This window comes from Adiantum capillus-veneris, chromosome 2, assembly GCF_014529385.1.
Source record: "Adiantum capillus-veneris isolate H3 chromosome 2, ASM1452938v2, whole genome shotgun sequence".
NCBI lineage: Eukaryota > Viridiplantae > Streptophyta > Polypodiopsida > Polypodiales > Pteridaceae > Adiantum > Adiantum capillus-veneris.
In genome coordinates this window covers 171,434,297-171,458,637 of record NC_140932.1, presented here as the reverse complement: position 1 = coordinate 171,458,637, position 24,341 = coordinate 171,434,297, and the positions used below count along the sequence as shown (strand labels likewise).

General features: G+C 41.1%; 1 protein-coding gene across 1 annotated transcript; it reads left to right on the top strand.

Annotated features, from left to right (window-relative positions):
- The first annotated feature begins 207 nt into the window (after window positions 1–207).
- LOC147464065 (cytokinin hydroxylase-like) lies at window positions 208–2,587 on the top strand. The gene is made up of 2 exons (XM_086530216.1): window positions 208–654; window positions 2,156–2,587. The coding sequence occupies exons 1-2, from the start codon at window positions 208–210 to the stop codon at window positions 2,585–2,587; spliced, it is 879 nt and encodes a 292-aa protein (XP_086386342.1).
- The last annotated feature ends 21,754 nt before the right edge of the window (window positions 2,588–24,341 follow it).

The window sequence follows — 24,341 nt, the reverse complement described above, 5'->3', positions numbered from 1 at the left end:
AGCCTCAGAGAAGCTCATGATGTTGAGATAAATCACAATGTGGGAAATTGTCCAAAACTTCTTGTAATATATACGTCGGGGTTTGAATTCTTTAATTGTCCTATTTTGATCTTTCGCATGAACCGTTTTTTCAAACAAGTTCTGTGTGTGTGTGTGTGTGTGTGTGTGTGGGGTTGGATGAATAGAGAATGCTATGCTATATTTTATATGTGTAGGATACGGAAGTTGAAGGAGGAGGTGGAGTCGCTGTTCATGGAAATCATCGAGGGTCGCCGGGCAGCAGCACTGCAAGCCATGGCAGGACATATTGATGATGAGGATGGGCAGCAGAAGAATGATTATTATGGGCAGGACCTGTTAGGGCTGATGCTGGCAGAGATGGAAGCGGCCAAGCTAGAAGCTGCGCCTCCACTGTGCGGCCAGCGTCGTCGACGTCAGCAGCTGGGCCGGATGTATACCTCTCGGCAGCTAATGGACGAATGCAAGACTTTCTTCTTCACCGGCCACGAGACGACGTGGCTGTTGTTGACATGGACGTTCATGCTCCTGGCCTCCAACCCCACTTGGCAGCATCGTGCCCGCCAGGAGGCTCTACTCTTCCTACACGAGCATGGCGACATGCCCGACTTCGACATGCTTAGCAGGCTTAAAGTGGTAAGCACTGTCACACACACACACACACACACACACACACACACACACACACACACACAGAGAGAGAGAGAGAGAGAGAGAGAGAGAGAGAGAGAGAGAGAGAGAGAGAGAGAGAGAGAGAGAGAGAGAGAGAGAGAGAGAGAGAGAGAGAGAGAGAGAGAGAGAGAGAGAGAGAGTCTACTTAGCTTTCAAGCATAAAGTTTTCCTTTGGAGGATTTGGACAGGGGGCCTCCCTCTTGGAGAGCACTTAGCAAGGAAGAGGATGTCTGCAACTAGAAACAACTAAACACCTGTTTCGGAATTGCCCTGTACTGCATGCCTTGCCTGGTGGGGATGTTTATATGATATATATATCTTTTATTGGAAGATTAAAGTCACAAAGTTCATGCTTTTATTTGGTGCAATCCAAACTTCATCCCTGGCTTGGACTTGTATATGTATTGGTTTTCTCAGAGTATGGATGCTTTCTTTTTTGTGGATTTCCAGAAACTCTGCTTTGTTTGATTGGCACAACTTTTGCAGTCTCGCTTTGCCTAGGAAGCTCATCAGGGATAAGTTGTTTGAAGACAGCCTAGACCCCGAGAGAGAGAGAGAGAGAGAGAGAGAGAGAGAGAGAGAGAGAGAGAGAGAGAGAGAGAGAGAGAGAGAGATGTACCCATTAAAGCAAGGTATGAAACATCTAACATGCTTGACGTTAAATCCTGGAAACTTGTCTGCTCTAAGTTGGTATAGAATGACATAATTAGGTACTCTGGGAATTCTCTAGGGATTGAAAGTTTTCTTTGACAAAAGATATTCATAAAACCCCTCTACACACTATGAATTAAAAGACCCCTTTTATTCCATAAACCTGTACTTAAAATAAATAAAAAAATCACTTTTACACGTTCCCTCTTGTATATACAATTTTTTAGCACTTTGAAATATAAAAACCCCTCCAACCAAACTCACGTGCTACACTTATATATTTTAAGGTGAACCCTTGGCCTTCTGACCATAAGGTTGTAAATATGGCCAAGGGTTCTATTTTACTATATATTGTAAAATGAAAAGAGAAACTTGATGAATTGTGGGTCTTTTAAGGAGATCATCAGCTATATTAGAAAACTACTTAAGACTTGGGGCAAAAGCATCAAGACAACTATGCCTGCCTGACTCTATTGTTCTTTGGAACTATTTTTGAAAGCTCGAAAACAAAAAGTAGTGGATGTCATAGATATTTGATATTGTATATATAACAGTAAATACATAAAGAGTTCTTCTCATGTACTAGTACATGGCTGTGGTCCTATAAGTTATGACCTAATGTGTTTCTAAAATAGTCTTGTGTTTCATCGAGCTAATTGAGTATAAACATAACTTGGGATGTAAGTTGGAGGACATATCTACTTTGTTTGAAGCAGGTGAGTGTTATCAAGTTCAAGAAAGAGTATCTCAAAGCTTCTCAAAGTTTTTAATAGAGGTCAAGAAAGTTTCTAACATAGTGTATTTTTATGTGCAGTTAGGTATGATTCTATTGGAGTCCCTACGACTTTACACGCCTGCCACACTTCTTGCAAGAGAGGCTTTCTCAAGTATAAAGGTTGGAGATCTTGAAATTCCAAAGGGGTTATCGATGTGGGTACCTGTGCTTGCAATCCACCATGACAAGACCATATGGGGAGAAGATGCTGATGAGTTCAAGCCGGAGCGTTTTTCAGAGGGAGTAGCGAAAGCTTGCAAAAATCCAATGGCCTTTATGCCCTTCTCTTTTGGACCTCGAAATTGTGTTGGACAAAACTTTGCAATGATGGAGGCTAAGATTGTTCTTTGCATGCTCCTTTCACAATTCACATTTCATCTCTCTCCTTCGTATAGACATGCTCCTATTTGTATCCTCACCTTGCAACCTAAGCATGGCGTGCCTATCATTCTTCGACATTTTAGACCGTGATAACATTAAATCTTGTCAAAACTATTAATTGTTGAACATGACTTGAGAGGCATCAATCTATACACTAAAGCTATACATCCTTAGAGAAAGCAATTTGTAGCTAGTGGCCATACTTTGTACAAATACAATGGACATGCAATTATACAATTTTCACTTATTGAGCATGACCGTGTGAAAGCACCAAGGGCCTTTGAAAGGGAACAATGTGATCTAGCACTAATTGATATAAATGATTGAGCACACTACAAGAGATCACTTAAATTAATTTCAGATTTTTGACGTGTAAACAGTGCACACCGATGTGCAAGTCGATGTCTATACCGGTGCGTATACCGACGCTTGTACTGATACACATACTGACATCTACATCGGTGAATCCTGCAAAAATAGAACCGCAAGTTTCTCTTGCGTATTTTGCGCCTTTCTTCTCTTCCTCTCTTACCCTCCTCCTCCTCACTTTCTGTAGATCTGCTGCCTCACGATTTGTTGGAGTTGAGATTTTCACTTGTATGCTGCTCCCCATCAACAAGGTAAGCTTCTTTTCAAGTTTCCTTGTGGATTTGTTTACTTTTGTGTTTTGTGTAACATAGTGTGTGTGTGTGTGTGTGTGTTTGCAGGTTTGAGAACATTTTGCCAATTGTTTCTTGCTCAAATTATAGGCCGCATGTGAGTGCTTTAACATTCTTTTTTGTTGCATACACAAATACACACACACACACACATTGACATAAAAATACACGCAAGTAAATAAAAATGCACATTATGCAGTATAAACACACTATATATGACTCATACACATTTTTTAATTCAAATTTTTTGTTTATTTTGTAAATAATATTAATTAAAAATCATCATCAACTAAAAAAGATAACGATATTTTATCGTTAAAAGAAAGATATATTTTGATTTATGTTATTTTATAATTATTTTTATTATTTTTTTATAAATAAATTTAGAAATTAAAAAATTATATTACTATTTTTGTAATTGAGACTTATCGTAGGCTATTCGATTAATTAGGTTTAGTCCTTTAACACTAACCGTTTAAGTAATAAGTGGTTTCATCGCTTAGGATTGGTTCGCATTTAGATCGATGAAGGTTAGACGTAGCTTAATTAGAGCGCTTAGTTGCTTATGTACTAAATTGTTTAGCCGGACCCGCTTAGTCCTACACACGGCTCGTCTAGTTTTGTTATTTGGTCACTTAGCGATTTAGGGCTAGTCGTGTAAGTTTAATTGGTATTCAAACAGTTTACTAGGGCTCGCCGCTTAAAGGTAACCGCTTAGGTCTTTAATCGCTTACCGCTCAGGACGGACTTCTTCGTATTTAGATCGTTGAAGGTTATACGCTTAGGGCTAACCGCTTAGTGTTAGCAGCAAAAGGACTTCAACAAACGAAGTAAAATAACGCAATTGGACTACAATAGCGCACATAGATTTAAAAAACGCAAATAGATTTCAATAACAAACTTATGTCAAACCGGTGCAAGAGTGACCATTTCTCTCTTGCATGTATTTACTTAATAGACTTCTTGAATGGTCAAAGTGAGTACAAACTGGCCGACCGGTCATAAATGGCCAAAGCTTATAAAAGAGCACTTGAATAATAGAATGTATATGAAATATATATCCGTTTACATAGGCTTAGATTGGTAAAGTCTTTTCCACATGTCAGCTACAATAAGTAGTAAAATATCAATTCCATTACATACCTCTTTGTTGGGAAGCACTATCCTCCAGTTGCAAAGATAAGAATTTGCAAACTATATTGGTCAAAGATAGTGATTAGTATTTTGTGTTAGAAACATCTCATAATAAAAATAAATAAATTATTAAACCAAACAACGTTATTTATGCATGTCGTCATCTATATAGTACCTATTCTAGTGTCCCATACCACTAGAATATGCAGTATATTGTGAGGTCCCCACCCCGCCGTCTCAAACGGCGGATCTGATGGTAAACCTGGTGGCCACTAGATCTATAGTGGAAGCAAACAAAGTGGTTCAGGGTTCATCTAGCGGACAATCTCTCATCACAAAGTGAGTTGAGTTCGAGCCTACTATCAACGCGATTAGGACTAGTTCAACATTGGAAATAGAACATGCCGAGCTAAATTTTTCCTAGTAGACATTCTTTCCTATTTCAAACAGTATATCCATCAACCGTTCTTTCCTACTTAGACTTTAATATACAATTGAATTAAAATGCCGAGGTTTTCGTCGGATTTGTCCTACATGTTAGGGATATGCTCTTTCCTAACTTATCATATGCAATGTTAAATTAAACAACTTGAATGAAAATGTGACCTACCTCCCACTTCCTCGTCAATGGCCCGTGAGATGGCCGGTACTTGGTCGTCCATGGGAGCTTTTCCTTTACCATTCACGTTGCTTCTTCCCGCCTCGCGGTCGTGGGTACCACCGAAGCGAGTTCTCTTAACCGGGGTCATTTTATACTCACTAATTAATTGACAACTTGGAGAAAAGAACTAATGTCCGAGAGTACTATAACAATCAAGATGACAGATTAGAATCACTGAACAATCACTCTTGTACGAGGGGTTAGATTTTCTTTAAGACATAGCAATTTTAGGGATAACACCTTACTTGTTCTATGGGAACTGGCTCTAAAATTTAAATACTTAGCTTAGGTTATTAAGAATTTCAGATTTTTACTAATTATATTACTAGAGAGGTGAATTAGACATGCTTAATCACCTTGCTAAAGTAAGTAGAGAAATGTAAAATCATCATATGCATAGGTGAGAGAATATTCCCTTCCTAGTGGATTAATGACGGATCAATATTCCTTAATTACATCCTAATCTATGAATAAATTGAATCCAACTTAGTTACTCCAATATTGTGTGGTAATAGAATGAAATTGACCAAATCCACATCATTACTGGCTTGACAATTAATTACTATGCTGACTAGCGGGAGATTTCTTCTTACTAATCATGCATTTATCTATGATTAGGAGAGATTGATGGCTTGCATAATTAACTATTGGATGATGATTATGTAATAGAATAATGATATGGAGAATTAGAGAGCAGCTATTAAGAAATATAGCTATGATTAAGCATCATAGTTGAGGAATCAAGAGAATGATGGAGAGATTTGCAGCAAAACATAAATTAAATCGATATTATCGTGATTAGGGGTTGAAAAATCTACTCGAATTTCTTATCCAATGGAGTTCTCAAGATGAAAATTGGGTAGCACTTCCCTCCTTTGCTTCTTCTCCAAAAACTATGTGTGCCGGCAGCATCTCCCTAAGATGTGTGTACAAGTGTGTGTGTGTGTGTGTGAGCACACTCTTAATAGGCCTCTCCATGCTGAAAATCGACCTGGCTTGCTATTTGCATCTGAGAGCTACTCCACTTATGCATGGCAAGTCCAGTTACATGCCTACCAAGTTTCCAGTTAGCTAGTGTAACTGACTCTCACAATCACTCTCATGCATGGAAACTCTCCCACAACTCCCAAAAGAAGAGAGGGCGCCCCCTAGCTACTAAAGCAAGCTCTGAGTGGCCTGGGACCTGTTCCCACACAGCCTCGACCCCCGGTGCCTCCACGCACAACCTTAGGAAATTTTGGTTTTAGGCTAAAACGGGCCATACGAGTCGGATTTTAATGTCGTAAATTGCTATACTAAGTTCTAACTAAGGTGTATCTATCCGAATACCTGCCATATTTAGCAACCCTCGAGGTCCGAAAATGTATTTTTTTCAAATTCGGGGTATTGGTGTAGTTTTTTGAGACGGTCAAAACTAAACGGATTGGGTGACCAAAAACTTACTATTTTTGAAAAATTTTCACAAAAATTATTTCAATTCACATTTTGAAGCTTTAGAACATTCTAAACATCATGGCACCGTCAGAATTTGAAAAACTACCAAAAATAGTAACTTTTTTCATTATGTTCATTCCATGGTACAATGGTGCTCTTTCTGTTCGGGGTCAGAGACTTTACAACCTCCCCAACGTGAAGAATTTGAGATGTCCTCATTTCAAGAATGTGTTTGGGTAATCTTTTATGAGCGTTGGTTCGTCCTCCCAAGTTGCATCTTCTTCTGGGTAATCCTTCCACTTTACTAGATGCTACGGGATTGTTCTGTTGCATAACTTCCTTTCCCTTGTTTCGAGTACATAGTCCAGTTGGAGCTCGAGAACTCCTTGTGCTGGCATGACTATCTGATTTGAATCCAGGAGTTGATCAGGATTAGGGATGTAGGGTTTGAGTAAGCTGACGTGGAATACATCATGAACCTTCAAGTTTGTAGGTAACTTTAGCTTGTAGGCCTGGTCACTCACAACCTTAACGATCTCGAATGGTCCACAATACCTTGGGCTTAGCTTCTTGTATCTGCCTAGTGATAAGTTGTATTTGCCTAGTGATAAGTTGATTTTCTTCGGTCGGACTTGCAGAAAAACCTTTCTTCTTCTTTGAAAGTTCTTTCCGAACGGTTCTTATCTGCAAGGTGCTTTTGTCTATCCTGAGCTGCCCGAATGTCTTGGCGAAAAGCTCTAGTCTAAGCTTCCATATCTTCTAACATCTTTCTAGAGGCTTCTATCCTGATGGTTGGATTCGAGAAGTTCAATGGTGCTAAACAGTCCTGTCCATAAAGAGCTTTAAAGGGTGACATTCCAATGCTTCTGTGTTCGGAAGAATTATAAGCATATTCTACCAAAGGAAGATATTGTAACCACTTCTTTGGCTCTTGCGAACAATAGGCCCTGAGAATGTCCTCAATAACTTGATTAACTCTTTCAGTCTGCCCATCTGTCTGCGGATGATGCGCTGTACTGAAGGCTAATTGTGACCCAATAGATTGGAAAAGCGAAGTCCAAAATTTTGATGTAAACTTGCTATCTCTATCACTGACGATACGCTTGGGTAAACCATGTAACTTAAAAATCTCCTTGATGAATACCCGGCTAATATCCGAAGCAGTAAAGGTTGTCTTTACAGGTATTAGATAAGCCACTTTTGTGAGCATATCAACAACCACAAAAACAGAGTCATAACCTCTTATAGAAGGTAATCCTCTAAGAACGTCCATACTGATGCATTCCCATTTCATCCAGTGTTAGGTGCAGTGGAATGAATGTTGTATTTTCTCAAGATTAGTGATCTTTATTGCTCAAGGTTCCGTTTAGTTCTTTAGGTAAAGAGAGATATTTCCGTCTTGTAGAGTGTTGTGGTCACGAATAAAGTGAGTGGATATTGTGTGTGCAAGTGAATGAAACTTAGAGAAGGAGAGAGAAGAGATACGACACCGAGAGGTTGTAAAACCCTCCTCCGAAGGCCCCACTCTCGTCGGCGAGAGTGGTCTAACTTTGATTGCACAAAGGTCTACAATGTGTATGCAATGGACTGATGCAATGGGGCTATGCCGACGACGACGACGACGACGACGACTTCGTGGCTGGAAACTGTGATCTTCTATGGGCTGAATTCGGTGGCTGTTTCGAGGCTGAAAATGACTATTTTTCTTGTTGCTTTACTGGCTGAAAATGATTGTTTGTGTCGGGGGTGTTGTGTCTGCTAAGCCACGTTTTTATACTGAATTGCACCTGTTGAAAATGCTGCCCAAGCTGAGGAAAACCTGCTGAAAAACGCTGGTCTGGAAGGGGTTAAATCGGCTAATTTGATGCAAAGGCCTAGCGTTAGTAAAACGCTGCAAGGTTGTGACAAAAATGTTGAAGGCTGAGGTGATTTTGTCGGGGGAAAACACCGAGGATAGGGCTGATCTGCAAGGGGAACTGCCGCCAGAAGGGAGAAGCTTCAAGACGAGGCTGATGCTATGAAAAACGCCAAGGGAGGGGAGGTGATGGCGATGTATCTGATGTTGAGGAGGGTACTACTGAGAAGTTGCCTGTTGAGCAGGAAGCTCTTGCTGCCTCTTCTGCCAGAAAGTGCTAACTTGGGTTTGCTTATATATTAACTTAGAAAAATTTTCCTACCTACTTGTTGGAAAGTCACTAAAAAATAATAAGTGAAAATACCAATAAATAGGAAAATAGGCTAAATGCACTGTAAAATTTTCCTAACTGATGCTAATGGATTCTGATGGGAATTCCGATGATCATGCTGTGTGCAACCGGAGGATATGCATCTATGCTAAGTGACTGGGCATGCACGGTCTATGAATAGACTCACAAAAGTGCCAGATCACTGCTAATCTAGACTTGACTGAACTGACTGAACCCTGCTGTGGTGTAGCTTGTCCACGGACACATAGGGTTGGGATGTGTCATGTGACATCCCCTCCTTTTCAAAGTGAGATACTGGTACTGAATTGTATGGCATCGAGGGAGATCGCCAAAAGCATCTGGAATCCTGGAAGGGACTCTTCGCCGGCCCACTCTGCTGTGTGGATCGTGTGGTACTTGAACTTCATAAAGGTCTGCAATGCTTGCTTCTTTGGGCCGTGCCGAAAGAGACACAAAGTCTTCTAAATCTCCTTTCTTGCTTCAAATTCGTCTAGAGTCCTGCTTCTTTCGTCTTCAAGAATCTCCATGGCTGAAAATTCCTGAAACCATCCCCAACACAAAACCATGAACATACCCATTCCATGTAAAGTGAAGGAAAAAAATAGTCTTCTCTAAAGACTGTGTATGCAATGTAGATGAATCTAGAGACGCAGTGAAAAACCGTTCATCAAACACATGCAAACAATGCGCTCAAATCTTTTCCGTTTGATTGAAATCAATCAATTGTGGCAAATCACAATGGAAATGCCCATGTGTGGTACTCATACAATCATGTGCTCTTTCGAAAACTGTGTCATGCCAAGGAAGAGACATGGAATGTGACTTCCTTACATACAAACTTTTCACCTTTCCATGAACAATCTGCATACGTTCGTGTTCATCCATGAGAGAAACGTGCTCAACATACAATATGTCATGTCTAGGAAAAGGAATCACATAACGATGCTGACTAAAATACAGGAAACCTTCACGAATGAAACACTCGAAAAATGCGTGCGTATCAATCATGCGAACACATAATACTTCCTGTGATGGTTCTTTGGACCAAGGCTCGAGAGCCAAGATCGCTTCTTCGGGATCTATCGAATCTTCTTGCGGGGGATTTGTGGACCTCGACTCGAAATCCAAGATCGATTCTTGGTGATTGATCGAATCTTCAACAAGGTTAGCTTCGCTAGGAACATCATCAACTAACACATCATCCTTGTGAACAATCACATCATCTTCATGCAATTCATCAGGCTTGTCTTTTTCATAGAAATCATCATGCTTCTCATAATCATGCAAGTCCTGTGTGTCATGCTGTGGAGAAAGAGAGACAGAGAGAATCTCCTTATCCCGAATCCTTTCAATCTTGTCCTGCATATTAGAAATGAGAGATGGAGAAGGAAAAATCTCCTCTCCATGAAAGACAGTATGAGAATCACTTTTGTCATTGAGAGTTAAAGTGTTAGCCTCCCAATCAACGAGAGGGTTCAATTCACAAAACCATTTCATGCCTAAAATCATATCACATCCTGAGATAGGAGAAACAACAAATCTTCTAGTGAAGGCAGCCTGTTGAATTGCAAACAACAAATCTTCTAGTGAAGGCAGCCTGTTGAATTGCAGACAACACATCAAGGCACTCCTTCATGACGAGAGCGTCCATACTAGGACGAAAGCCAGAGATCTTGATAGGAGATCTCGGACTAACTTCGAGGCGGGCTCTCTCAACAAGAGAGGATATGATCACATCATGCATACTACCTGGGTCAAAAAATATGACAAACAGGTGCCCCAATGTGCGACCATAACATTTAATGAGAGAATCATCAATGGGAGGGTCCTGAGAAACTTTGGGCACACCCGTGTTATCATTCATTGCATTGATAGATGTAGTGGGTGCTGTGGGTTCTTTAGATTCATTTGATTCAAGCTTAGGACATGTTCGTTTTATGTGACCCTTAATGTGACAATGAAAACAACGACCTTCCTTAGAATAAGTGCTTTGTTCTTCTGAAGTGATGTATCCTCCTACAATTCCTTGTGCTACCTTTTCATATGGAGTAAGCTTAGGTTTAGCAGTTGTGTTAGCCTTACCCTGAGACTCATTGAAAGAATTCTTTGATGAGATACTGTTGGTAGATTGGTTAGAAGAGTTATCATTCTTACCATTCTTACCGTTCTGCGGGTTCTGAGAAGTCTGCGAGGTACTTTTGTTGAGCTTCATCTCGTGTGCGAGAGCAATCGCTACCTCCTTGTTGAGATCGATTGGATCGAATACCTTGACATCGTACTTGATATACTCGTCCAATCCAAAGAGTAAAGCCTCTTTGCGCTCATCATCCGACATGCGTAGTTGGGTACCTACCTGCAAAATACGATTAGAAAAAGACATAACCGGCATACCACTTTGCTTGAGAGCACGCCAATCGTCCTTCAATCATGCAAGGTACTAAGGTGGCATGAACCGCGCCTTGAGCTTGTCTTGGAAATCAGCCCAACTAAAAGAGAGGGGAGTGAAATCGTCGGCTGCCTCTAGGTGCGCAACTAGCTGTGCCTCTTGCCATGTGTGGTACTAATTAATGGCATCACCGGCAAGGTACATCACCGGCAAGGTACATAGCTGCCATCAAAACTTTGCTATTGCTTGTCTTCTTAGTTGTCGCAAAATAAGCATTAAATTGATGCAACCAAGAATGAATAACAGTAGCATCCATCTTACCATCATACTTACTGAAAATCAACTTTTCTATAACTGGATGGTTGGAAACTGCGGCGTGGCTTGCGCCACTTGACGAGCTCCCACGATCTTTGGGTGGTTCGGTCTTCGAGGCTAGGGCTTGGGCAATCAATTCTTGAGTGCATAGCTCTCGTCGAACTTCAAGCTCGACCTCCAAAGCCAATCTATGAACTTCACGCTCGATCTCCAAAGCCAACCTATGAGCGGCACGATTGGCCTCCAATGCTGCGTTTTGTGCTGCCGCTTCTTTCTTCCTTAGTTCTTTTGTTTATTTTCTTGCGTAGCGCTCGCGTTTTAAAGCAAGGCGCTTGTCTTCTTGTCTATCCATCATGGCCATCATTTGCTTCATCATTGACTCCACAGGGTCTGGCGTAGATGGCGAAGGGGGAGGGTTGAAGAAATCATCTTCGGGTGGGGACGAGTCTCCGTCGCCTCTCTCATGCTCATCACCTGTATGCGAAGTATCCATTCCGCTTCGGGTGACGACCATGCACTATGATCTTGGGGTCTTAAGCTCGCGAGGAACTTGGGTTCTTGAGGTTCTTGATTCTTGAGGGTCTTGGATTCTTGAGGTTCTTGAGTTCTTGAGGGTCTTGAGGTTTTCTTTCGCTTGCAAATCGCGTTGGAGAAGGATCTTCTCTTCACCCGAGTTCTACCCTTTTCTGCGGACGCACCCCTTGGCGGCCTTGCGCTCACACCAAGGTTGCTTTTTCCCACCTCACATCGATTGGTCGGCCGTGCTAAGTGCACCGTCCGCTCTCAATGAGTAAAAAAAGACACAAGGGGAGGCTGGACAAGCCCTTCTTTCTTGGGATTCCTGTCACACTTTTACAAAACACGATTAAGAATCGCCACGCCCAAGTAAACTTGGGTTCGTGCGATTGCAACAAGCAAAAAAATTCTTGTGGTTCTTTCTTCGAGTAATGCAGAACACTTCCAAAGCTCTGATACCAATGTTAGGTGCAGCGGAATGAATGTTGTATTTTCTCAAGATTAGTGATCTTTATTGCTCAAGGTTCTGTTTAGTTCTTTAGGGAAAGAGAGAGCTTTCCGTCTTGTAGAGTGTTGTGGTCAGGAACAAAGTGAGTGGATATTGTGCGTGCAAGTGAATGAGACTGAGAGAAGAAGAGAGAAGAGATACGACACCGAGAGGTTGTAAAACCCTCCTCCAAAGGCCCCACTCTTGTCGGCGAGAGTGGTCTAACTTTGATTGCACAAAGGTGTACAATGCATATGCAATGGGACTATGCCGATGACGACGACGGTGATGACGACGGCGACTTCGTGTGGATGGAAACTGTGATCTTCTATGGGCTAAATTCGGTGGCTGTTTCGAGGCTGAAAATGACTATTTTTCTTGTTGCTTTACTGGCTGAAAATGATTGTTTGTGTCGGGGGTCATGCTAGAGACAAAAACGCTGAAGTGCTGTGTCTGCTAAGCTACATTTTTATACTGAATTGCACCTGCTAAAAACGATGCCCAAGCTGAGGAACACCTATTGAATAACGCTGCTCTGGAAGGGCTGAAATCGGCTAATCTGATGCAAAGGCCTAGCGTTAGTAAAACGCTGCAAGGCTATGACAAAAATGTTGAAGGCTGAGGTGATTCTGTCGTGGGAAAACATCGAGGATAGGGCTGATGTTCAAGGGGAACTGTCGCCAGAAGGGGGGAGCTTCAAGACGAGACTGATCCTATGAAAAACGCCAAGGGAGGGGTGGTGATGGCGATGGATCTGATGCTGAGGGAGGGTACCGCTGAGAAGTTGCCTGTTGAGCGGGAAGCTCTTGCTGCCTCTTTTTGCTAACTTGGGTTTTCTTATAGATTAACTTAGCAAATTTGGCCTACCTACTTTTGTTGGAAAGTCACTTAAAAATAATAAGTGAAAATACCAATAAATAGGAAATATAGGCTAAATGCACTGGAAAATTTCCCTAACTGATGCTAATGGATTTTGATGGGAATTCAGATGATCATGCTGTGTGAAACCGGCGGATATGCATCTATGCTAAGTGACTGGGCATGTACGGTCTACGAATAGACTCACAAAAGTGCCAGATCACTGCTAATCTAGACTTGACTAAACTGACTGAACCCTGCTGTGGTGTAGCTTGCCCACGGACACATAGGGTTGGGATATGTCACGTGACATCTGGGGTATGTCAAGAGGTTGAAGTTGCCCTGGTAACTTGATCCTTTCAGCTTTTATCCGTTGACAAGAAAGACATTGCCTCACATAGCGAAGTATGTCTCCTTTCATTCAAGACCAAAAATAACTCCTCCTGACAGCATGAAGAGTCTTAGCATAGCCTGGATGTCCAGATGTAGGGCTATCGTGTGCTTCATACAGAATAGCCTTCTTTAGAGCTGGGTCTCTGGGTACACAGAGTCTATGTCTGTAGTAAAGACACCCTTCCATAAGAGAGTAATCCTTAGCTTCAGGCATCTTATTTTTCTGGACTATTGATGCTATACATTGGTACTCTGGATCTACCAAAGATGCTTCTTTGATTTTATCCCAGATAGGGTTATTTGGAATAGAGATAGCTCCGAGAAAAGATTTTCGGCTAAGTCCATCTACAACTGTATTTTTCTTCCCTGGTCTATACTTTATGTCAAGGTCATATTCTTGTAAAAGCTCTATCCATCACCGTTGTCGCATATTGAGAACAGGTTGAATAAAAATCCATTTTAAGCTCTTGTGGTCTGTTACTAGCTGCAACTTGCGCCCGAGAAGATAATGTCTCCATAACTTCAGCGCATGATAACCGCTAATAGTTCCAAATCATGAGTAGGATAATTCTTCTCATGATCCCTCAACTTTCGTGAAGTATACGCCACCGGTCTTCCTTCTTGAGTAAGAACTCCGCCTAAGGCAAACTTGCTAGCATCGGTCGCTACTTCAAATTCTTTACTGAAAACGAGAAGCTTTAAGATAGGAACCGAGACCAAGGATTCTTTTAGCTTAGCAAAACTAAACTCATGCTCGGTCTTCCATTTGATCCTCATTCCTTTCTTCAGGAGTTCCGTTAAAGGCGCAGCAATACGTGCATAGTCATTGACAAAAATCCTGTACCATCCGGTTATCCCAAGAAATCCTCTTACTTCGTTGACGGTAGATGGTTGAGGCCAATCAATGATATCCTTGACTTTATCTAGGTCCATTGAAATCCCTTTGGCCGATATGACAAATCCAAGATAATGACCTTAGGTGAGCAGAAGGTACACTTGCTCGCTTTAGCGTAAAGTTGGTGTTCTAAAAAAAGATCATACATTACGAACATGTTCTTCATGATCTGCCTCGTTCTTAGAATAGATCAAAATGTCATCAAAGAAAACCAGGACAAAATCATCCAGATAAGGTCTGAAAATATCCTGCATAAGTCGATTGAAGCTTGCAGGAGCATTTGTTAGACCAAAAGACATTACTGTGAATTCGTAGGGTCCATACCTAGTCTTGAAAGCTGTCTTTGGAATATCTGATTCCTTGATCCTGATATGGTACTACGTTAGATCAATCTTTGTAAACATTTTGGCACCATGGAGCCTGTGCAAGAGGTCGTCAATGCTTGGAATTGGATACTTATTTTTGACAGTTATCTGGTTTAGTCCACGGTAATCTATGCATCGCCTTAAGGTTCCATCCTTCTTCTTCTGAAAAAGAACTGGTGCACCCCAAGGAGAAGTACTGGGTCGAATGAATCCTTGCTCAATGAGTTGCCTTAGTTGTTCCTTGAGTTCGATGGCCTCTGGAAGTGACATTTTATAAGGTCTTTTTGAGATAGATTCACATCCAGGGATAGTCTCAATCTCATGATCTACCTCTCTATGTGGAGGAAGATTGGTGAGGTCTTCAGGGAATACATCATCATACTCCCTCAACCAATTTGGTCAAAGTGAGGTATCTGATTGGTCCACCTTGTTGAGCTTTATCGCATAAATTTGCTGCCCCTTTCTCAATCCCTTCAAAAGTTTGCTGGCCTTAACTAGAGTAGCCCTAGGTCTCCCATTTTCTCCCTGGATTAAGACTTCATTACCCAAGTTATCTGTAAAGGTAAAGTTCCCTTGTGCACAATGGATGTGGGCCTTATTTTTCTTTAACCAGTCCATCCCTAGTATCCCATCAAAGAATCCTAAGAGTAGGGTTCGAAATTGGGCAGAGGTTGGGTGTCCCCCTAAATCAAAGTCGATTTTTCCTGCAGAGTGTTGAATACTACTTCCTTGCCGTTTGCTAACTCTACAACTAGCTTGCTTGTTGGATACTTGTCTAGCTTTAGCTTCCTCATGTATCTGGGTGAAAGAAATGAAAGAGTGCTACCACAATCTATAAGGAAGTTAACTTGTTCACCTCTGAGAGATCGTGGCGTATGAATGACTTCGTATTGCTCGCAACCATTGGGGTTGTCAATTGCAGCATGCAAGGTTGCTCTCTCCACTGCTTCATCACCTACAGTTGGTTGTACCACTGCGGCATTCACTCTAGCGGTAGCTTCATGCCCTTGCCCTCTGTTCATCCTTCCACGTACTCCAAAAGTTCTAACTATGTTTGTTGGGATTACATTGGTGACCTTCTCCAAAAGCCACTCGTTGAGGGTTTGATTGGTGTTGTCAGAGACAGTCAGGTCCATTCATGTAGGTAGCAAGTAGAATATCTGCAACACCCTCAATTCTTCTCCCCAATGTATCTTCTTCAAATCGGTAGCCAGGCATCCTAGCTTTTGAGCGTTGATATAGTAAACCCCTCCTGCAAGTGTCCAGTCAAGCCCCCATCCTTGATCGATGCGAGTGGAGTGCGGTGTATGAGCCTTTAGAAACATCTCCATGACATCTCGCCTGAATTGGTAAACTGGGGATCGTCGAGCTTGTTCGTAAATAAGCTCAAACACATGGAACTTTCTATATTCTAGCACGGGGTCTTCCTGCAAAACCAATGCAAGGAATTCGGATCAGATACCTATATACCCTTAGTTCCTTTAAATATTTAAACTATACGACTTTATTTCTCACTCTAACCTAACCTTGGCTCTGATACCAGGTGTGAGGTCCCCACCCCGCCGTCTCAAACGGTGGATCTGATGGTAAACCTGGTGGCCACTAGATCTATAGCGGAAGCAAACAAAGTGGTTCAGGGTTCATCTTGTAGACGATCTCTCATCACAAAGTGAGTCGAGTTCGAGCCTACTAGCAACGAGATCTAGCTCCACCTCGCAGGGGAAGCATGTTTAACTTATCTAGCGATCCTAAGACCCACCTTCCAAGAGGAGAGAAATTCCGAGTGCCTTTTTCCCCATGTTTCAGAGGCACGTACACTTGAAACTTCGCCACTCTAGGGACAATGAGTAATACTAGTGTCGATTTAAACACTATGGGGACGGAGAGTTCCCGACCAATCGGGACCACCCTTCTCATAGGCATTCACAACCTCAGTTAATTCCCCACTTTCCATCCCACACTCACACTTTCTTGTGTATCCTAATTACTACCACAATGGTTGTTCAACATAAAAGTTCCTTGATTAGATTCCGAATCACAAGGTTCGTTAAGACAACCCTTCGATCAATATTGCAAAGCGGCACCAAGACAGTAATTCTAGTAAAAATTCTACTCAAACTTATTCATTAAAATTCCAATGTTTTGGAGGTACAACATCCCCCCTCTAGCGAGAGTTTAGTCCTCCCGTTGTCGCCTAGCTGCCCATACAACTAGGTATGTCGACCGCATAGAAAACACGACATGGACATTCCCACTGTATAGAAAGCAAGACGTGGGTTCCCACTGCATAGAAAGAAACTCATGGGTAGAGGCCCTAAGCAGTAACTCTAGCTACTGTGAAATCATCGCGAACCGACCCCTGTGATCAGCAGGGGGATCAGGACTAGTTCAACATTGGAAATAGAATGAACATGCCGAGCTAAATTTTCCCTAGCAGACATTCTTTCCTATTTCAAACAGTATATCCATCAACCGTTCTTTCCTACTTAGACTTTAATATACAATTGAATTAAAATGCCGAGGTTTCCGTCGGATTTGTCCTACATGTTAGGGATATGCTCTTTCCTAACTTATCATATGCAATGTTAAATTAAACAACTTGAATGAAAATGTGACCTACATTCTCCACTTCCTCGTCAATGGACCGTGAGATGGCCGGTACTTGGTCGTCCATGGGAGCTTTTCCTTTTCCCATTCACGTTTCTTGTTTCCGCCTCGCCGTCGTGGGTACCAACGAAGCGAGTTCTCTTTACCGGGGCCATTTTATACTCACTAATTAATTGACAACTTGGAGAAAAGAACTAATGTCCGAGAGTGCTATAATAATCAAGATGACAGATTGGAATCACTGAACAATCCCTCTTGTATGAGGGGTTAGATTTTCTTTAAGACATAGCAATTTTAGGGATAACACCTTACTTGTTCTATGGGAAGTGGCTCTAAAATTTAAATACTTAGCCTAGGTAATTAAGAATTTCAGATTTTTACTAATTAAATTACTAGAGATGTGAATTAAACATGCTCAATCACCTTCCTAAAGTAAGTAGAGAAATGTAGAATCATCATATACATAGGTGAGAGGATATTCCCTTCCTAGTGGCTTAATGACAGATTAATTTTCTTAATTACATCCTAATCTATGAATAAATTGAATCCAACTTAGTTACTCCAATATTGTGTGGTAATAGAATGAAATTGACCAAATCCACATCATTACCGGCTTGACAATTAATTACTATGCTGACTAGCGGGAGATTTCTTCTTACTAATCATGCATTTATCTATGATTAGGAGAGATTGATGGCTTGCATAATTAACTATTGGATGATGATTATGTAATAGAATAATGATATGGAGAATTAGAGAGCAGCTATTAAGAAATATAGCTATGATTAAGCATCATAGTTGAGGAATCAAGAGAATGATGGAGAGATTTGCAGCAAAACATAAATTAAATCGATATTATCGTGATTAGGGGTTGAAAAATCTACTCGAATTTCTTATCCAATGGAGTTCTCAAGATGAAAAATTGGGTAGCACTTCCCTCTTTGCTTCTTCTCCAAAAACTATGTGTGCCGGCAGCATCTCCCCAAGATGTGTGTACAAGTGTGTGTGTGTGTGTACTGAGTGGGTGTGTGAGCATGTGTCTGTGTGTGTGAGAGCACACTCTTAAATAGGCCTCTCCATGCTGAAAATCGACTTGGCTTGCTATTTGCATCTGAGAGCTACTCCACTTATGCATGGCAAGTCCAGTTACATGCATACCAAGTGTCCAGTTAGCTAGTGTAACTGACTCTCACACTCACTCTCAAGCATGGAAACTCTCCCACAACTCCCAAAAGAAGAGAGGGCGCCCCCTAGCTGCTAAAGCAAGCTCTGAGTGGCGTGGGACCTGTTCCCACACAGCCTCGACCCCCGGTGCCTCCCCGCACAACCTTAGGAAATTCTGGTTTTAGGCTAAAACGGGCCATACGAGTCGGATTTTAATGCCGTAAATTGCTATACTAAGATCTAACTAAGGTGTATCTATCCGAGTACCTACCATCTTTAGCAGCCCCCGGGGTCAGAAAATGCATTTTTTTTCAAATTCGAGGTACGGGTGCATCTTTTCGAAACGGTCAAAAGTAGACAGGTGGTCGGGTGACCAAAAACTTACTATTTTTAGAAAATTTTCACAAAAAATATTTTAACTCACATTTTGAATCTTTAAATTATTCTAAATATCATGGCACTGTCAGAATTTGGAAAATTGCTAAAAATAGTAACTTTTTCCATTATGTTCATTCCATGGTACAATGGTGCTCTTTTTGGTCGGGGTCCGAGACCTTACATATATGTTATACCCTAATGTATAAGATATCATTGGTCACACTTATCATTCAATAATCAATTTGCATCAATATCAAGTCCAATTTAATAAAAACTGCTACGACAGGAAGTTGTTATATACCAAGTCCAAATCCAATATAAATCCAAATCCAAATATCCGTTAACATATAACCATTTGAAATCCAAATCCGAATATCCGTCATTTTGTATACCCAAGTAACAAAACCATGCTAGGGACAGTGGTGGCTAGCCAGTGCAGCATGATTTCGTGATCGGTGTTGCCTAAATCGACGAATCTACACCAATAAGATGTCTGCCTAGTTAATCAGCAAGAATCTGCACTAATACTGTCTAAATCGGCGAATTTGCATTTGGTATTGTTTAAAAATTGTGAATTTGTAGTTTGTTGTTGTGTTGCCTAAATTGACAGATATGCAGTGACGTGGTGTTGCCTAATCGGCGAACCTACACCAAAATGAGCATTGACACATTGCCTAAATTGGAAAATATGTATACATGTGACCAGTGTACCACAAAGACATAAAAGAGAAAAATATGTACTATCTGTTTGACACCACCTTGGAGTATAGCAAAGTACTTACAAACTGCTGTTCATGAATCCAAAATACCTGAGCTGATGTGAGGAGCTACAGGGCTTAATTACAAATCATTTCCATAAAAAATGTCATTCAATGTAAGTAGGAGCCAACATGTGAGGAATGTTTGATTTCATAGCGTATAAGATAATACAAACAAACAAAATATGAAAAAGAGTAGTGATGTATTCTATGTACATTTGTGGAGGATATACACTATTTAAAAATACATGTACTTGTGTGTGCATATAGAGAGAGTTGTGTTGTCTCTTTGAGTGGTATTAATAGACACATTTGGGAGTAAGGCACATTCTTGGATGAGAGAGCTAGTATATTCATGACTAGGTAGTAAGGTATAGATTAGTTTAGATATATGATTGATAAGAAGTGTAATGGAAATGGCCCATGAACTTTGAGAATAGCGGAATTAGGAGAATTAAGAGAGCATTTTTGTGAGACTACTTTGAGAACATAGAAGTAAACTTAATTAGCGGTAGCAACATAACCATTATACTTAATTAACTTGGCATGAATAATACTTTTTCAAGAGAGAGAGAGAGAGATTAGAGAACTTGACAACAATTGAGGACTGGATTTATGTGGAGCGGGTCCCCCTCCAATAGCCTTTTTGTATTATTGATTCTCTCATGATAAAGAGAGACTTGGTATAATACAATCTTTGTGTTCCTTGTGACCTTGGTGATGCTATGAAGATGGAAATCTTCATGCATCACAAGCATAACATAAACTTTGTATAAGCATTAACCATCCCCGACCTCAGTCTCAAGGCCTCAAACACCTTCGAAGGTGAAGAGAGCTAGCGAGCCTACGAGGGTAGGGAAGAGGAAGAAGAATCATTCATAGGACAAAGAAATAGTTCCTCACTTATCATCCCTCTTCTTGCTTAGCATAGCATAATATCATAATAATGAAGATGGAGAGGATGACAAGCTTAAGCATTGAAGCATGGCTCTTGGTTGGATTTGCATTTCATAGCCAAGAGTGTTGGTGTAGGCTCTCAACTCATTAGGAAAAATATAAATCCCAAAAGGGCCTTGTAAGGATCCCTAATTTTAAGGGATTAAAGCTAAAAATGTGTGTGGTTGAGACAAGGCCATTGAATGAGGGTATTCTCATAGGTTTTTTTTTAGGCTTTCATAGGCTTTTTGTAGGTTGAAATAGAGGCTAAGGAGGGAGGATAGGTACATTCTCTCTCTACCCAAAAGAGTGGTGGTCTTTATGACAATAACTACCCTCTCCCCTTTCTTTTGTCACATCATCAAGGGGGTCCATAGCCTCAACCCAAAAAAACACTTTTTTTCAAAAAAATCCAAAAAAACCTCACTTTTAGTCAAACTTCTCCCCAAACTATATATTTACTCAAAAATCAATTTTCTCTCTCAAAATCTCGGGGGGTTCACCATTTAGTACCCGACTATATAACGTGCGTTCGTGGGGTATTAAAAAAATCCCTCTTTTAACGTGTGTGAATGAATAAAATGACCCCTTATTTTAGTAAATTTTCCCAAAATTGAATATAAAAACCCCTTATTTTAATGTATTTTTGTTAAATTGCCTAAATTTTTTGCATTTTCAAACTCCTCCTTTCGAACTCACGTTAACATTAACATGATTACATAGTGCACCCCCCGAGCTCAAAATATCACAGCTAGACCTGCAAAATATGAAACTTCCCACCTTTTTTTATTTTCCTCCAAAGTCACTCTTTTGTCTCTCACTCCTCTCTATCTCTTCTCTCTCCTAATTTTCAGTTCACACCTACCTCCTTTGTAACATTTAATGGCCTAAAAACTTGTGTGTAGCGGAAATTAGCATGAACATAGTGGGCATTTCATTAGAATAGATTCGTAATGAGAATTACAAGAGTGCTTGGGTGGAGAGAGCAACAAAAAGCATAACACCTAGTTGGATAGCATGAACAATACTTTCAAAAGAGAGAGAAATTAAGCTATTGACAACAATTGAGGACCGGATTTTCATGGAGCCGGTCCCCCCTCCAAAAGGCTTTGTATTATGGTTTTTCCCATCAAGAGAGACATTGTACAATACAATTCTTTGTGTTCCTTCAAGACTAGCTAGTGCAATGAAGATAAAAGCTTCATGCACTAAGCAAAACACTTTAGCAAACACAACATCAATTATCCCCGGTCTCAGACCCAAGACCTCACACACCTTCGAAGATGGTGAGAGCTAGCAGGGTATGAGAGTAGATTGAGAGGAAGAAGGAGTATCTTACAAGAAGGGATTTCCTTACTCAATGTCAAATAATATTTTTGTTGATTTGAAAAGACTTCAAATGGTAATGATACATTTTATGGTGTACCACCTAATGGTGAGCCTACAGTAATGCAGTCTTTTTTTTCAATTATGATTTTTCTTATGTTATTTTGGACATTTTTCAGTGCTATGCTCAAGGTTGGTGTTTGTGCTCAAGCTAGACGAGTGTCAGATTGTGAATAAACGAAGATTAGAAAGGATAAGTATTACTCTCATGAATGAGGCATTATTTCATGCAAAACGTATAGCTATGAACGAGGATTGTGCACCATCTTTCAGTGTGCAGTCGGAGAAAGAAATTTGGTTGCTTGGTGCTATTGAGGTTCCCAAGGAGACCCATGGAGTCCTTGCTTGTATTTTTGAATGCATTCCGTGGATAATAGATGTCATTAAGGCACAACTAGCTGGGGAAAAACTCCAAGTAGATGGCATAGGGGAGTTTGAAGTTGATTGGCACTTAGGTGGCAATTTGAAAACAATCAAGTGCATTCTTGAGTGCAAACAAGAGGCAGGAGCTCTATTTCCTTGTCCATTTTGCATTAAGGGCTATAAGGGGAATGCACGCAAGATCGCAATGGTCAATGAAACAGAGGAAGATGATAATTCACAAATTACACGTGTGTGGGAGCATTCGGTTCTACGATGTCCTATGCTGGAGGAGCCCAATCGTGCTACAAAAGACAATGAATGGAACCCTATAATTAACTTCCCTCTCAAAAATGTGCATTTTTGCACACTTAATGATTTTATGCGCATCTTTGATCGTTTATTAAAACTTCATATTGATTATGCCTTTACAAAGAATCCTATGGAGAGGTCGTTTGATGCTATCTCAAAAGTGGAAGGGCTCTTAAATTCAATAGGTTGTCATGGGACCAACACCTCCATTGTTGCATAGAAGAACAATGCAAGCGCTTAGGAAGTGGCCCAACCAGTGTCCATGACTGTACTAAAGACAAGGCATTTTTTGAAGAGGTTTCGGTCCAAGGAAAGGGGTGTTGCTACCAGAACATCAACATCTAAAGGTGGATGGGAGTTGTGGAAGGATCTCTACAAGTATACAACGGACAATGATGGCAATGCAAGTGTTGTGCTTAGCCGACAACATGTTTGGGCGGTATTCAACAAGATGATGAAGATAGTACAACTTGCAAGCACAACCAGTGAGAAAGGACAAGAATTCCAAAATTTGGTGGTGGAGTTCACAAAGATAGTTGTAAATTACACACTATATGGTGAGTGCTTGCTATTCCGACTTGGTCTGTACTATGCTTTAGTTTTGATCATCGATGTGTTGTGGCTTTTTGGACAGCACATCCTCGATACCCATGGTGCATACTTTATGAACATGTATGGTACATTGGATCTTTGGAGCACGCAAGGTATAGAAAAGTCACACTATCGTGCCAAAGGTGTCTACTTCAAGAATACAAGACATGGAGGAGGTTTAGTGCACTCATGCTATCTTTAGGAAATGTTTAAGTGGTTTTATCGCACCACATTTGGACACAAAATGTCAATTGAACGTGCAAAGTCATCGCGCTTGGCAAAAGAAACCCGTTGACTGGCCCAAGTTCGTCCCTCAGAATGCTAGAGATTGTTTGCATTGTTTGATTGTTTATGAAATTTTAGAAGTGTATGTTTCGTTCTATGTTTTTGAATAGTTCTCCAATTTTATGTGGTTTTAAAATTCAAAAGATTATTTTGTCGTGCTTTTAGCGGCTCTTTTCCACCATGTGAACCCACCCTTATATGGCCACCCTATATAAAGAGATACCCCCCCCCCCCCCCCCCCCCCCCCCCCTTTCAAACACATAACACTCCTTCCCTCACCGAACACCACAAGCTCTAAGAAGGCCCCCAAACGTACTTTCACGATGGCAAGGACAAAACAAACTGTAAAGAAGAATCCTAAGACCATTGAGGTGCGCAAAAAGCAGAAGATGCATGCAAATTGACAACCTGAAGAGCTAGCTGACTCAGATCATGAGACGGACACGTCGGATGAATGTGCACCATGGGAAGAAGAGGACATTCCAGTGAACCATAGGGTGGGCGGGAAGACATTGCGAGGCGAAATGGGCCCGAGGCCATCTGGCCTAGGTCGCCCCACCATGGCCGGCAAGTCACTGCCTAGTGGAATGGGTGCTAGGCCTTCTGATCAACACAACGATGATGAGCATAGCAGTGAAGATGAGAATTATGATCCAGAGGAAGATGCCCCCCAGCCACCTCCTAAGCACCGTCGAAAGTCAAAATTCTATAGGAAGCTGCAAAGAGCAAAGCCAGAAGGAGCTGAGAGGCCCCCACA

What these genes read in the sequence shown, in the direction of transcription:
- LOC147464065 (XM_086530216.1), top strand. Translation starts at nt 208, where the DNA reads ATGTGTAGGATACGGAAGTTGAAGGAGGAGGTGGAGTCGCTGTTCATG. An exon ending in TGCTTAGCAGGCTTAAAGTG is followed by an intron (nt 655 to 2,155) that starts GTAAGCACTGTC and finishes TTTTATGTGCAG; the next exon opens with TTAGGTATGATTCTATTGGA.